The sequence below is a fragment of the Atractosteus spatula genome, chromosome 17 (genome assembly GCF_055471065.1).
Source record: "Atractosteus spatula isolate fAtrSpa1 chromosome 17, fAtrSpa1.hap1, whole genome shotgun sequence".
Classification (NCBI taxonomy): Eukaryota; Metazoa; Chordata; class Actinopteri; order Semionotiformes; family Lepisosteidae; genus Atractosteus; species Atractosteus spatula.
The window spans coordinates 7,436,461-7,452,312 of NC_142722.1; the positions used below are offsets into that span (position 1 = coordinate 7,436,461).

Genomic DNA, 15,852 nt, shown 5'->3' on the forward strand with positions numbered 1-15,852 from the left:
CTCTTTATAATTGCTTCTGCAAGCTTCAAATAAATAAGTGCAAACGAATTGCCTTTGGCATCCAGAACTATTATTATAAGGAGCAGCTCCTATAAACTTGTAGTGTTGCCAGGGCCACCTAGGTGATCATTACCTGTGTATCTGTGTGAATGTGATGGAGATATTCAGGATGTATTTCAGGAGAACATATACAATGTTACTTACTATAACAACAAACAGACGGAGCCCCATTCAAAGAGTATGTTAAGACACAACCTTTGAACTGTAGAATGAATTTCCAGAACTGACATCTTGTATTGAACATGCCCTGGCAGGTTTATTTCTATAACTGCTGTGCAGAATGTGTACATTGCACCGGATTTCAAGTTTTAACATCTGTAGATTTAGCCTTTAATGACACATTTGGTATATTTCACAATATTTGTGCTATAACGCAGTTACTTCGTTTTCATTCGTGACCAGACTCAAAGTCAATTCATTTCACAGTACTTTGATCAGAAATTGGACACTGAATCCTTGTGAGTCTGGTGGCTCATGTCTAGATCCGCAAGCTACTGTATAGTATGACTGTAAAATAAACAAGTGGGGGAAAAAAGCAACAACAAAAGAATACAGCAAAACAATTGGAACCAATGGAACAAGTAAAGGTTTATTCCATGTTTAAAAGAGGAGAAAAGAAACACAACATTTCGGCTGTGGAGCCTTCTTCGGGAGAGGCTCCACAGCCGAAAAGTTGTTCCTTTTCTTCTCTTTTCAACATGGAATAAACCTTTTCTTGTTCCCTTGCACCTACTTGAACTAATTGAAATCAATGCTCATATTGTAAAGCATAAATAAGTAACATTAATCGAATATAAATTGTCCGTAGGAGGTTTGAAATATACATCATGTTACATAAGAGCATTTGCTGAGAACTGATTGTTACAAGCTTTGGCAGTGCATTATGATAAAATTTAAAAAGATCATATTTTGCCTCCCCTGCTTCTATACTTTAGAATACTGGCAATAAACAAACTTTGTGTCAGCTACTTATATTTTTTTCCTGGTGTTTCTGACACATATAGTTATATTTAAGGCTTCAATATATACACCCATTCTTACTCTTCACCAAAAACGATATTCCATCTGTTCACAGCGGGCTAAACACACAGAAATCTCGAAAAGTATGCAAAACACATTCTATGAAAAATGCAATAACAGCTTGCAGCAAGGACAAGTGACAAATTGCCACCTGGATATTTTTTTTTAAAGTGGTACATGGAATCCAAATAGATTAAGGGCAGCCTTTGAGGAATCATCCTGTACTTGTTTGTCTTTGTTGAATAACTGTGCCACTTCTTTCCTTTCCATTACTATCAAAAGACTATTTGACTCGTAAGGTTAAATCCGCTTCATGAACTTTATTATTAAAAGCCAGTTTGGGGGAAATCATTTCATTATATTAATTTCAATTGAATTAGATCTTGTTTATAGACTATTTATTTTAAATATTTCTAGGAAATTTTATATTTTTGTAAAGACATCATAGAATGACATCAGCAGGGCAAAGCACTGAATAAAATTGCTAGCATTTTTTGAAGAATTATCTACTGCCTTGGGCTGAACGGTATTAAGGTCAGCAGTCCTGCTGCCTCACAGCTCAAGGGTTCAGGGCTCAATTCAAGCTTTGGGTATCTGTCTGTAAAGACATGGGATGTTCTCCATTTTTTAGCCAGGAGTTTTCCGATTTCCACCTACTGTACCACCCAAACCCACAAAGATTAGGATTGATTGGCTATTCTAAACTGACCTACTCTTCATGGTACTACTGTATGATGGATGGGCTTAATAGTGAGAGGAGTCATGTACTGTCAGGTTTGCCTTCAAATCTGTGCTCCCATGATAATTCCCAAGACTTTCGCTAGGATAAAGGTTGGAAGGTTGAAAGACACTTCCTTCAGACTGCGATTTTTATGCTGTGCAGTGCAGAAGAGCAATGCTTTTTAACAAAGTGCATTCATAACCTGATGTGTGTTTTTTTCCTGTTCCTTGTGCATCCTTGGGGGAAACATTATCCATTCCCACAATTATTTGCCAACAACAAAAGATAAGAGTTGTGTAACAATGAGCAATAAGATGTTATACTTTATTACCTGACCTGACAAAAGGATCTGGAAAACACAGAAAAGAATGTAGCTGTGTTGACCTTCTGCTCCAGTGACTTGTGAGTTCATATCAACTCATTGCCAATCAGATTTGACAATAAGGCTTACAGAGACCAGTGGGTATAATCCCAAACAATGCAGCTGTGTATCCCCTAAAAACTCGATTTCAGGTCCAGTTTACAAACAAATAAACGTTCACGCCCACATCAAAGAAGGTTCAACAATGTAAAAATAGTTTGACAGTCCTTTGTAGGGGGCATCATGATATAATAATTTATAAGACCTCAATGGCTTTACCTTTGGGTCATCCACAGACTTCCAAAAGCAAGCCTTTGGGGTTCACTTGTCTATGGTAGCAGGGATATGTTGCACCTGCCCAAGATGCACAGATGTTTGGAAATTTCAGTCTTTTCCCTCCTTAGTGTTTCTATATTACCTCTTTGCCTAACCTTAAAGTAAAAGGAAGCTGGTTAACAATAAAGATAAATGTAACATTCCAAAGGGTGTCAACATTCACTAATTAGAGACCAGGAGCAATACCAATTTGACTAATCTCAGGGCTAAAGGGTATGATTTATAAATGCAGGTTCAGAGGAGTGAACCTTCCTGGCCAGGAACAAAGAAAGCTTCAGGGAAATTTGACTGAAGTCTCTAAAATTGTGATGAGGGTCAACACAGTCATTTCCTACTCACAACTTCAAATGAATTTAGGCATAGACCAGATCAGACAACATACCTGGAACTGGATGGAAACTGTGTGGGGACAGATTTATGGTGGAAGCTTTTTTTACATATGAACAGATGTATGAACCAGACTCATGCTGATTCATTGCAAGACGTCAAGAATTAGTATGATTAAATGCTAGGTTTAATAAGTCTTGAAACATCAGAAAAGGCCTTTGCTCCTATTGTTGAAATGTTTTTGACCTTGTACACAAGGTCAGTGCATCTCGTGTTAGCAAATTTTGTTTAATTGAGAAGCAAAGCTGTGTCTATCGTGTACCACAAAACCTCACTAATGGAGCACGCACAGTAGTACAGCTTACAATGTTGATCCATCACATGAAATTAAGCAGTAATGTTTTTTACAAAAATAAATTTTTCCTGAAATTTAACATAGGTACAAAATGGGGGGAAAATAAGCAACATTTGATATTAGATGGCACTAAAGCAATTTCTGTAAAGTATAGCTGAACATCTTGATGAACATTTCTAATCGTGCAGAGGGAATGGCTGCATGGAATTCGAGGTACTGCCAATGTTATTGTTATTGGAACACGAAGACTGAACACCAACATCGTTCGCCACTCCAGAATAATCTGTGAAAACATTTTTCTCATTTTTTTTCAATAAGCAGATAATTGCTTTCTGTTTTTCCTCAAGTCATGCTTCCAATAATCCTTTAGTAAGCGTACATCTCCTGTTATTCCTTTTGACATGTTGCCCTTGAGTAAATGAACAGGGGCAGATCGGACCAGATGGCATGGAGGATATCAAAATAAACACAAAGAAGTGGGTCAAAAAAAGAACGGACCGCATGCGGAGGCAATTAGATACCATTGAAAGTGAAACCTGATTAAGGAACAGCATATTTTTGAAGTGGGTATATAATATTTCTACGGGAAAAGGCCAAGATGCAGTACCATGTGGACTTGGCCGTTTTTAATCTACTGGTCAAACTGCTGCAATTAAATCTGTAGTTTATTACTGAATGTAAATGCAAGTTAAAAGGGTTTCAAAGTCCATAGCACACGAAAGCATACTAGCAATTTAAGGAAAAAATGCTTAAATGCACAACACAGACGTCAGTGTTATATGAAGAATTGCACCCATGTAGAACACATATAACTGGACAAAGAAACCCCAGCTGAAAAACAGTTGTCAATGCACAGCAATTCTGCTGGGGCTGGTTAGTGGCCTGACCATGGTACACAAAAGAGAATTAAGAAAAAGAGAGGTGACACTATTAACGCAATATACCACTGACGCAGACAGGTTCAGACACGTTTGTCAGACAGCTTTATATTCATTTCCTAAGCAAGCATTTTCTCTGTCTCTCTCAAATGTCTGTCTTATCCTTGCACAAATTCAACGAAAAATGGTTATCGTTCTGTGAGATCATGTCAAAAGAATAAAAGATATTCCCTCCACTTTTGCTGTGAAAAACAAAAAGTACGGTAAAAATTGTCTGTTGTTGTTTTTAACTATTGTTTCTTGTCCCGTGTTTGTGGTCTGTGAAATGTAACATCTCAGCACACGCATTGTAATGCAGTGGGTCAGGATACGACCAACTGTAGTCATAAAGTACTGAGCCGGCACAATAATTTTGTGCATCTCCATCTAGGGTTGACCAATAATTATTTTCCAAGACTTTGTACACTTTCTTAAATATATTATTTACAGAATGAAAGACGATATTGTTTTCTCCTCTAAATGGTTACGTTACATACAGTAATAGCAGTGGGAAGATATTTCATCCTGTGTTACTGCAATTTCCTAACACATTAAATCCCTTTTCTAGTGACAGTTCATGCAGTCATCTGAACCTGAAGTGACAATAGGAAGAAACAAATTTCACCAGACAAAAGCCCCTGGCTATTAGTATCTCAGACGTCAATGACAATGGAAGTGCTCTCAATTTAAACTCAATTGAATTAAATTATGTACAGTAGACAGTGATCTAAGACACTGTATCTTGGTTGCCAATGATGAATCTATAAAATGCCTTTCCATGAAAGCAACTGGATGCGTTTTTGTTCCAGCTCTACTAGAAATTCACACTAGTACATACAGAGATTAATTGCTCAGGGTCGTTTTCCATTTACTGCATTGTAAGGGAGATTAATTTAAAAAAAGGAAAGCATTTCAGATGCCTTTAATGTTATTCATTTAATTTATATACCAATAATTTTAATACACAAGGACCCTTCTCCAAATAATGAGTAGTTTGGGTGGAAATATTCTATTTGTTTTAACGTTTTCTTCTTTTCAGGGTTAAGAGTTGAAACTAACTGCAATAACGATTCTAATCATAATGAACAGATGATGCAAATCTTGATGTGAACACTAACTTTCTTAATTTCTTATTATTTTACTGCTTCTGTGGTTATGGAAAAACGTATTTCAAGCTCTGCTAAATTCTTCTATTAATCAGCTATATTTAATCTCCAGTACTCTACTGATTAAAAATTCCATTTTCATACCTTCAGTTCAATAACACTTGGCTGTAATACAAACAATGTCCACAAGAGGGACACGTATAGCATACTTGAATGGAATTCATTGAAATATGGTTCAAATACTGCTAATACTGCTCAAGATTTGAGCTTTAAAATATAAAGAAATGAAAAGGAAACGATGTCTCATTCCTGTGCCTGAACATATTTCTGAGCGTTTCTAAAGCATAAGGGTAGATAACTTGTATACCACTGAGTAATTATTTTTTTATTTGAATTTCACTTCAGTATTACATTATTAATTTAAGTATAATCCTTACAATCCCATAGACACACGCGTAATTATCTTATGATCTGAGTATATTTTTTTCACGAAAAAACCTTTGATAGTTCAGCTCATGATGGGATTCTGCCCATCTGAAGCACAATGATAATTGTCCTTCAATTATCCTGTTCTGCAAAGAAGGCTTTGAAATCTGAACACTACAATATCCTCCTTACGAGCAGCCCCTTCAATTGATCACCTTATTCACTTTTCCTCAGGCGCTGAGGCAATTACATGGAAAGGCAATAATTCACCGGTTAAACTTAAAAAAAACCAATAAAATTCAGTGTTGTGAATTCACAAATCCAAGTGTAGATTACATTTAGTGTGATAGATAGGTACAGTATGCAATCGAATGGTTTGGGCCATTGGTTTTCCTGTTTAGGTCAAGGTCCCGAGTTCTTATGACCCTTAAGACAGTAGGTTCATTAGTAAGCAGCCTGGATAATAAAGAATCTGATACATTTTTAATTTGCCTGGGTGCTAGTGTAGAAACAACTACAACAACACACACCTACAATACATACAGTAGATAGCTAATTGTATCCGTTTCCCTACCTTCCTACAGTAGATACCTCAATCACTCTACACTAGAATCTCGAAAGCGAATTAATTACTTTTCACGCCTTGTTATAACAGTCCATAGGCATCCCGTTTGCAAAATTATTGTATTTTGTGAACAAGGGACTGAATGCTATCAAGTGCAGACAAGCTGCCCAGGGTTGTGTTCAGTGAAAGAAAATGTTTTGGGCTGCTGGGATAAGCTAAATCATATGAGAGTCGCGACTTGGCTTTTTAACAAGAATATAAAAGCAATCCACGTATTAAAAAGGGAAGGAAAGTCTATTCCTGAATCAATTAGAAATACTATTAAAACGTGATAAGACACTGGTTCTTTAGGTTATTCAATACGCTTCCATTTAAACATTAACAAACGCGGTCTCAGCGGAAATTCCTGGTTTCCCCAGACTGACAGTCATTTTTACGGCGATGCTTAAGTTAACTGGTATTTTAGCCATTCGGATACTGCTTGCGCACAAGCACTAAAACTGCAGTTCGCTGTTGACAGCCAGCTCTAACCCGCTGCTAATACCACCAGCCAGCAAACCGCTCGCTCTATGCCCAATCTTGCAGGTTGAAGCTATGGCCCCGATTTCCTGTCACATGATTAGAAATAGGATCCCTGCTTTCTACTATCTCTTGTCTGTGTGGTTCGGATCTGCCTTGTAGCTGGGGGATCAGACGCGGTCCGGGCTGGCTTTAACTTAAACCATTCGCGACTTGACTTTTCAGATCGGAGACGTGCTGTGTCCGAAACAAGTCACCTGCGACTCTTCCTTTCTCAGACTCCACGAAAGAGCACCTCGTCTGTCCTCTCTTCTCAAGTTGAGCGATGGGATCGTTGACAGTTGCAATCCTTTTGGCTGGATTTCTCCCAACTTCTGCTCAGTTTGAAACGGGTGAGTTTGTAACTTCTTTCCGGACACTAGCTACCGGGGATTTTTATTAGCGTGAACGGTCAATTTAATCCTCCAGACTGCGGAGTTAAAATTAAAAAAAAAACTTTTCCAAGCATGCATTATCGTCTTCCTGTTAATTTGTAAATGACATCTGACGTTATTTCGTAACACAATTGTAGCTGAGTGGCGAGAAGTGTCAACATTTATCATGCCTTGGTCTACTATTGTCATATCAAAGCGACGAGTGACTGATGGTCATTTTATTAATATTGAACTTCTAATGCGACCCTCGCTAAGACTGGCAGACTGAAAATGGATTGAGGGGTTGAAACGCAATTAATGTATGCTTAAAGCTAAAATATACTTGGCTCTTCATTTTCACGTTGAATTAATTCGTCAGATTTTTAATTTTGCTTCTGTTTTGGCGATGGAAGTGTTGTCAAAAGGGGTGACAGAAGCACTTCAAAATGTACTTGTACATCTGATGTGCAGTACACACACCAACTGAGGCAACTGCAGATGTAAAACACGATACTTTTGTATACTATCTTGTGATCTTAAAATGCTGCTCTTCCATAGTACTGTACAGAGACAAGAGAGGCAGATGGTCTGTAATGATAATTTTCCAAATACTGCAACACTGTTTATTTGGCCATAAAATTTGAAGGGAGGTGTGTTGGTTTTCATTCCAGGACTACTCCATGTGGTATTTTACAGCAATATTAAAAACACTTTTTAATCACGTATTTATAATGTCCAGTCTGCCTTTATTTCCAAATACATGAAATTCCGATAATAATGATAATATAATAATGAGATGAATGTCATGCGTATGCCAAATAAAATCAGATGTCATCGGAATTTGTACTTGAGTAATTTTAAGAACAAGACACTGGCTAAGTGCAGCCCTACTGTAAATTATTGACACCAGACAGGGAAATGAACAAAATTAGTACGTATTCAAACCTTTGATGGAAAACCCGTCGTTCCACACGAACTGACATACGAGAAGTCATCTTCAGTAAACCTATTGTTGAGACGCAAGACACAAAAAGCTCTGCAGGGTATAGCCTTTCCAAATTGCACATATGGAAATGAATTTCTTTTTAAAATGAAGCTTATTTAGAGAAGAAAGAAATTGTTCATTTAAATATTTAATAACGACCACATAAACCAAACTTCTCTTGCTGTAATTTGTGTTGTGTTTCATGTTTAAAAAGCAAATCCTCATGCTATGCTTTTTAATTTTTTGTTTCTTAATTATAGCCTTTGATTCAAATTAGAGGTTTCACCATCTGGGCAGTGCCTAACTGCTGCCATCTGTACCTATGTATTAACAATGTATTTAAAGCTACGGCATTCTGTTTTTTTTAATGTTGGGGGAAAAAATCTTAAGCTTCTACACATTTAGAATGAAACGTTTGTGTTTGTTATTGTCTATTTTCATGTGAATATTTATTTTTATTAAAATTGTTTGTTGCATAAAAGAATTGCAGGGAAGCAAGTCATGTTCCTGTTTTGCTTTAGAGCAGAATATTCAAATTTGCTACAGTACATACAGTAACACAAACTCACATTGATGACTGTATGTGGATGTTTTAAGTCAGGAAAGAGATACGGTTTCTCACATGGGGCAACATGCAACACAAAGTAAGAAATCTATTCAAAGTGTGAAGTGGTATCCCGTTCAGTTCTGACTGAAATTGTGTTTTGCAGTTTTTAAAAGCCTAACATAAAGTAATGCAAGTGTGCAATAAGTCCACCACATTTTTGTAAGATTTTACTTTTTTTGCTATTAAATTCACGTTCTGTGCTCCCTTTTCTGCTTAAAAATGTGCTGGCAAGTGACTGTATTTGACATCTAAAGCATTACTCTGCCTAACAATTGAAACTTCCATTACTATTCTGCCATTCATAAATGTGCAGTTAAGTTACTTTTTATTGTTTACTGTTTGTATCTAGTAGTTAGAATTAGATTGCTAATAAAAAGTGATTCTTTTTTATTGGATTTAGTTTCTCTGCCACATTGATGAAGGCATCCTGTGTTTGGAGAAATGGTTGAATTGAGACTGTCAGATCAATAAAGCCACTAACAACCAAACAAGCTAGATAGGCCTATTGACTTCCCTTTGTCTCTTAGCATTTATTGCGCGCTAAATATTACTTAGTTGAATGTAATCATTAAATTGCTGGTGCAGGACATAATCTAATATGAATTCCTGTCTTTTTTTTATTTTAAAGGCACTTGTAATTGGTAGGTGGATATGAAATTAATTATGTCAACAAGTCTCTTGTAAGATTTGGTGGAACTTGGCAGGGAATTATAATACCATTTATTTTATTAGTTCTACTGCTCCTTGGTGCTAATATGTTCTTATGTTGTCTATGCTGCAGCAGCCAAGAATTTGGATTTGCCTCCAGATGGAAAATTATAATTGAATCTTTTATTAACCTAAAGGCAAATTAATCACCTAAGTCCCTCAATTCAGGAAATTCAATTTTTTAATTCATTATAATACATTATTTCTAGTTAATGACTGATCAGACTGCAACCAAGATAAGGAGAGATAAAGCATAGCAATTAAGAGAAATCATGTATTCAGTTATAGTCCTACTGTACATGTCATTTCTGTTTGTCCAGTGGCCAAGGTGTGCAGAAAATGAGTGAATAAAAAGATAAGCTACAGAATGGTAGCAGGTTTTTGTTATTGTTCCATGACAACAATTTGCTTTGGAACCCAGTTCTAGGACTGTCCCATCATTCAGTCCTCATTATTGTCACGGAAGAGAGAGAAGTAATTAAATAATGACAAGTAATTGAATTAAGTTCAGTTCTGTAATTGAGGACAGTGTTGCTATAACACCACTTCTGGAGAAAGAACTCCATCCTTATTTCATGAGGGTGTCTGTCTAAATTAATTTCAAGTTAATGACCAAAATGACATTAATTATTAACAATTAATCACTGAATGGAGAAGAGACTTGATTGACATCTTTAGACTTTTAAAGGCAGCAGAGTCAAGTAGGAATTTCAGGTTAAGTTCAGTGAACATAACATGGGTAGCCGAAAACTTGTTAGAGGTAAGTTTGCACTAATACCAGAAAATGCTCCTTGACTGACACAGTGTTGTCAATGCATGGAATGGAGTCCCAGGGCATGTTTTGCAGGTCAAGAAAATGGGCACTTTCAAGTCAAGACTTGATGCCATGATAGAATAATTTAGTAGAAAAATAACATTCACAGACTGAGTAGCCCCTTCTCATTGTTAGTTTTTTTTGTACAGTGTTCTTAGGCAAATAAATAACTAAAATAAGTTATTCTCATAGTGCTCCACACTAGGCTCATCTTGTTGGAAATAGAAGATTGTGTTGAGGGGTGGGATGTCTTAGTTCTGTTACCAGTCTGTAATGGCAACAAGTGAACTGTGTATTGCCTAATGCACTCCATTAAGTTAGGGAAGCCACAGTATCTGGTATTTTTATCACTGACTCCGCCACAGTGGCAATTTTGTACCAATCAAGTGGCCAGGCAGTCAGCCCAGAGGAATATCACGGCTAAAATTCAACTTTTGAATGAGTGTCTGGAATCAGACTTATTTGTCATCAGCCCTCATTTCCTACGTGTTTCAGTCAACAGAAGTGTAACATTTGGAAAGAAAAGTTAATGGTGTTTTAGCGTGTCTATTTGTCTGTATTTTGTTTTTTAAAGTTGACTTGATGTTGACTGGTTAAAGAGATAATTGCTTTTTGAGAACATACAATAGACAGTTGGCAGAGCTCACCTCAAGAAAAAGGCTACTTCCCCACCCAGAAATAGTACCATTGTTTTTTGTTGAATCAGATTCCTAGCAAACTGATCCAGTGGGTTGAAAAACAAGTATGAAAGTATTGGACTCAATCTTCAAGTAGTAATTTCCAAGATGAATGTCCCAGATTGCAAAGTTCAGGGTTTGTTAAAATGAAGTTACTTATTTTCTTTTGCAGCAGTAACTGCCTAGACATTCAGAGTGGGAGCAGTTGTTTTAGAGAAAGGCTTCCTATTCATCTGATTAGAGATGGCTGTAATTTTTGACAAAAGCAGCTTTTGCATTACATTCTCCAGGAAGAAAGTCCCACAAACCAAGTCTTGTAAACCTCTCTGTTCAAAGTGTCCCAGAATGCTCTGACTTTTCTTTTGAAAAATGAGAACCAAAAACAATGACTGTTTATGTATCATGTTTGTACCAAGAGGCCCTATATTTCTCTTTTTTATTGCAGATGCACTCAGCAAATACTTTTCCAGATGTTACTTTTAATTGGTTTAAGCTTGAAGATCTCAAAGATCACAAGAATCCAGCATTTTCTGTAATCAAAGAGCTAAGTCTCCTGAGGTACAAAGAAATTAAAAAATCCCAGCATCTACAATGGGAGCCATAGTTTAACATGCATTCTGACTTTCTAAAGAACTAGAAATGAACAATACTCACTAACACTGTATTTTCTTGCTTCTTAGAGCAGCTGAGAATATTAAACTCGCTAAGGCTTTAGTTCCATGTCTTTATATTCACTATAGGAAAGTAACAAGGCAGTTTATTGTTCGGCTGATACAATTTTGAGTAAATAACAGAGGAAAGACACACAACCATCCCTGACATGTCAGGGAATGCATGTACAGTATTCACAGTGACAAACATTCCAGAAAGAGATTATGTGAAAGTGTTTTTCTTGCTCTTGTCAGAGAACTTTTGAAGCACATTTCCTTACTTAAATGAAAAAAAAAATCTTTCTCGCTTATGTTGATCTACTCCCTGTTTATTGTCTCAGATTAAAATAGACTTGAGATTTCAATACACAGCAAGAAAATATTGCAGCCCACTTTCCTTAGGAAAATAGGCTAAACTGAAATTTTTCACATCAGTTACTTAACAAGAACAAACCAATGCTTATTCACTTGTAAACATGGTCAGTGGCACAATAACATTGTGTTTACAGAGGAATTTCATCATAAACAGACCAAATGCTTCCCAGCAGTCATCAAAAGTCATAGCAGCAAAGGCGAGATGCTGCTCTTCAGTGAATCCTTCTTGCTTTTCAGATTATGATTTAAAAAAAAAACAGCTCAGGAAAAACATCTTCTGAGACACAGTGTGAAGGTTATTGCTCGCAGATCATATTTTTTGCATGACGCTTCCAAAGTGCAAGAGTGATTGTTTCATATTTACATGCATCTAATTTAATCCTAACCTCATAAATCTAGACCTAATGCTAGTTCTGTGTATTGCTGATATGAAATTACAGCAAAGCAAGCAAAATCAGACTGTAAGCAGTCTCACGGCTAATGCTAGCACCTAGTCATTCAGCTACTGGTTGCTGCAGATTTTCTGGACTTTGTGTCTGAGCCAAAATGTCAAAGGACGGCTACCTAATTAAATTGACTCTTTTCTTATCTCCAGTGAAAGTCACTTTGAAACTCTCCATCGAGGGGTGTGAAGAGCGATAAATTTTCTCAACCCGGAGAGATTTTCTCTTTTCTTAAAAGCACATTTAAGACCACGTTTTCTTGGCAACCTGTCCTCTTTCACTGCTGCGCATCCACTCCAGTGGAATGAACACATTTTGTCAAGTGCATGCGAGAAAATCAGAGCTGACAGTAAAATATGACAAATAATTGTAGCAGGACCAAGATAGCTAGTGGTGCATGCTGTTTGGGAATCCTTAGGTAGTCGTGCTTTCATGCTGAAATTCAGAAGAGCAACTGCTCATTTTGTATTCCTTTTATTTCTGTTATCATAGTGGTATTTTTGGCACCCTTGGTTGTAGACTGTGTTATCTGATGTTGAGTTCACCATATTCTAATCGTATTTTCAGTGCAATGTTAGCATTCAGAATTATGTGTGATTTAATTTGCATTAAATCACTGGTGTGATTTATACCCTTAGATCACAGTGCACTTTAAATGGATTATAAATATTAGAATAATATATTACAGTTCTGTAAATAAAAGGATAAAATTAAGAATCTTACGTCTTGTAATGAGTATCTTTTTTAACAAATATGTTGTTTTTCTCCTCTGTTGATGTCATATTTTTTACATTAACCTTTGTAAGGACTGTATTTGTGAAAGAACATATCGGACCTCTTGCCTGAAATTAAGCAGAAACAAAGCATCTCAGTCACTTTATCATTGATTCTTTTTTTCCTACCAAGTGTAGTCGCCTATATGATTTAGTGCACACAGATTGTGTGCCTGTACACATGTGTATTCTTAATTGCATATTTGCAGAATTTTCTGACAGAGTACAGACCAACAGCTGGATAAATTAGACAATTGTGAAGGTTGTGCTTCCTTAACTTTTCTCAAAATAATCTCACTGTCCACAAATCCCTAAACCTCTTTGAGGTATAAAGACATTCATATGCTGTTTTTGGTCCTTGTAGTAACCTGTCGGGTGTGCTGAAAATATTAGAAAAAGAAAGTCTTTCCATGTTTTGAAACTTTGACTTTGTCTAACATTCTATTGTAAACCCTTGGGGAACTTGTCATTTTTAGTGACAAAGTCCCAGAAGAATTGGTAGTTTAGATTTATAGGAGCCATACACTGAATCTGCCTTTAGTTATAAGATCTTTCTGTTTTTAATTACAACTCATACTTGCAAATGTCCTCCTGCAGAAAGAGTGCAATGAAAACAGAGACATCTTTGTTTTCTGAGACGACAGATCTTTGAAAAATAATTACAGGCCATCTCGCATTAATGTGTGCACGTACAGGCTGAAGATTAAGGGTAAGGATGAAATAGGTCTTCAGTGACAGCAGGCAAATGCCAGAAGACCACAGAAATTGCAGCTGTTAACATTTTATAGCGCATTTTATATCTGAGCCTCATATGTGGCCTTTTTCTCTTTTGTAAAACGGAGCCTTGCAAACGTATGTCTTTCCAACAGACATGTTTAGTCCTTTGTGTGTGTGTTTTTTTCAGATTGTTTCTTTGGTGGTGAAATTATAATGGGTTACAAATTTAAAATGTTTGTACGAGGGTTTGCCTAGATGTAAACCAGTGAATTGTGAGATGTGCCTGGTGCAGGTTTGGCCAAGGTGGTACCTAATCTTGAGTGTCTTCAGTAACGTGCACCAAGAGACAAGTAGTGTGCTTGGTTTGGGGCAATCATTAAGCTTCCGGATGTTTTTCCACATCCTGTCCATTACATTGGCTTATTAGTTATGAAGGGGATCAGGGCTGAGGTTGAAAGCACAGGATAAGTTCAGTGCTCTTCAGTAAGAAGAAGAAATGAGTAGCTGGACCCTATTAGGCACATGCATACATTATGTACAGTATATTGTACTGTATGCTAAGAGGCATCAAAATGCTACACATGCTATTGGTTCCAATTCACATTTTGTGTGTATTAGTCTATATTATTATACAGACCTGCACTGTATCCTATACAGATACTGTGATACTCAGCAAGCAGTACTATATTAATTGGACTTAAGTTGTTTCTGCTTTTATTACATATATATTATAAAAATAAGGACAGTGGAAGTCTGGCATTTCAGATTTGTGCTGTTGTGCAGCCACTGTGTCTGTGTCAGAGCATTATTACTTTATTATTTACATTACGATTTCTATTTTCTCAGTTTTATTTGATGCCTGTCTCATGACATATTCATTTGCTCTTTGCTGTAGAGCACTGACATGCATCCTGAGCCTTGTGACTGCCTTGCTCTGCCGCAGCCCATATGGAACAAGAATAAATCTTTAATGAAATGCCAAAGTATGTTAACATTGACAAAACAAACATCCATATGGCTCTTGACATAACCGATGACAACATCAATTTTAAATAAAGTGTTAAAGTAAAGAGATCCTCATGAATTCTCTGGGGATACAGTGACTCAGTAGTCTATTACAAAACTTAATAATACGTTTATATTGGTGGAAGTGTAGTTATGGCTGATATGTAGGAAAATTAGCATACTGTAGATCACCCAGACGCATGGAGATCTGTTTAATTAGTTACACAGTGCTAAACATGATGAGGTTTTCATGGCTAAATAATTGTACCAAACGCATTTGTATGTTCAAGTGTGTGAACATCTTAGTGTATGTTTGCATCACTACGCAGCCAAAAAAGCAAGAAAAAAGCTGAAGGGCACTGAATATACATCACATGAGTGCTTGGAAATACTGTACATCTATAGACAAAAGCTTAAAAATTAAATTAAATTGAATGCATCTGTATTCAGGTATCTCATATTTCCCTGGTTAATATTTGAATGTAGCCAAAAGGGAACAGCAGAGACCTGCAGTACATGAAACATTTTAATTTTTGCTTTATTTAACATCTTTTTATGTTTTCAATGTACAGTATTAAGACATTGGGAATATATATATACATTTAAGAAGAAAGTCATGCTTCGCGCTTCATAGAGTTTTTAATAAGTTTGAAAGTTTGCATGTGTAAAACTAGCAGTTAAACAAAGCTCGGATTAAGATACAAAATTGAGGCACATTGCATACAGTATGTCACTAATGGTGCCATTGTACCAGCCAGGATCAACATAATTGAGATGGGTTATTGGGATTGAGAGACTCAACATTTGTGCAAAGCGCAAGGCATGAAGAGACATCAGTGAAAACATTATCTTAATGTTGTTTGTGGTGGGGGGTATTAAGATACAGGAGAAAGATTACAGAATACTTCAATCAAAAACAGTCAAAGGAGCCATTATATGTAGGCTCATGTTTATAATAGTTTTTTGGGGGAT

At 36.5% G+C, this 15,852-nt stretch overlaps 1 protein-coding gene across 1 annotated transcript in view; it reads left to right on the forward strand.

Moving 5' to 3' along the window:
- Positions 1 to 6,886: 6,886 nt before the first annotated feature.
- kremen1 (kringle containing transmembrane protein 1) overlaps positions 6,887 to 15,852 on the forward strand; it is a 53,145-nt gene continuing 44,179 nt past the window's right edge. Inside the window, exon 1 of the mRNA XM_088935759.1 lies at positions 6,887 to 7,105. Within this exon, the coding sequence (XP_088791885.1) occupies positions 7,039 to 7,105 (67 nt within the window). The 5' untranslated portion in view covers positions 6,887 to 7,038. The remainder of the gene's footprint in view (positions 7,106 to 15,852) is intronic.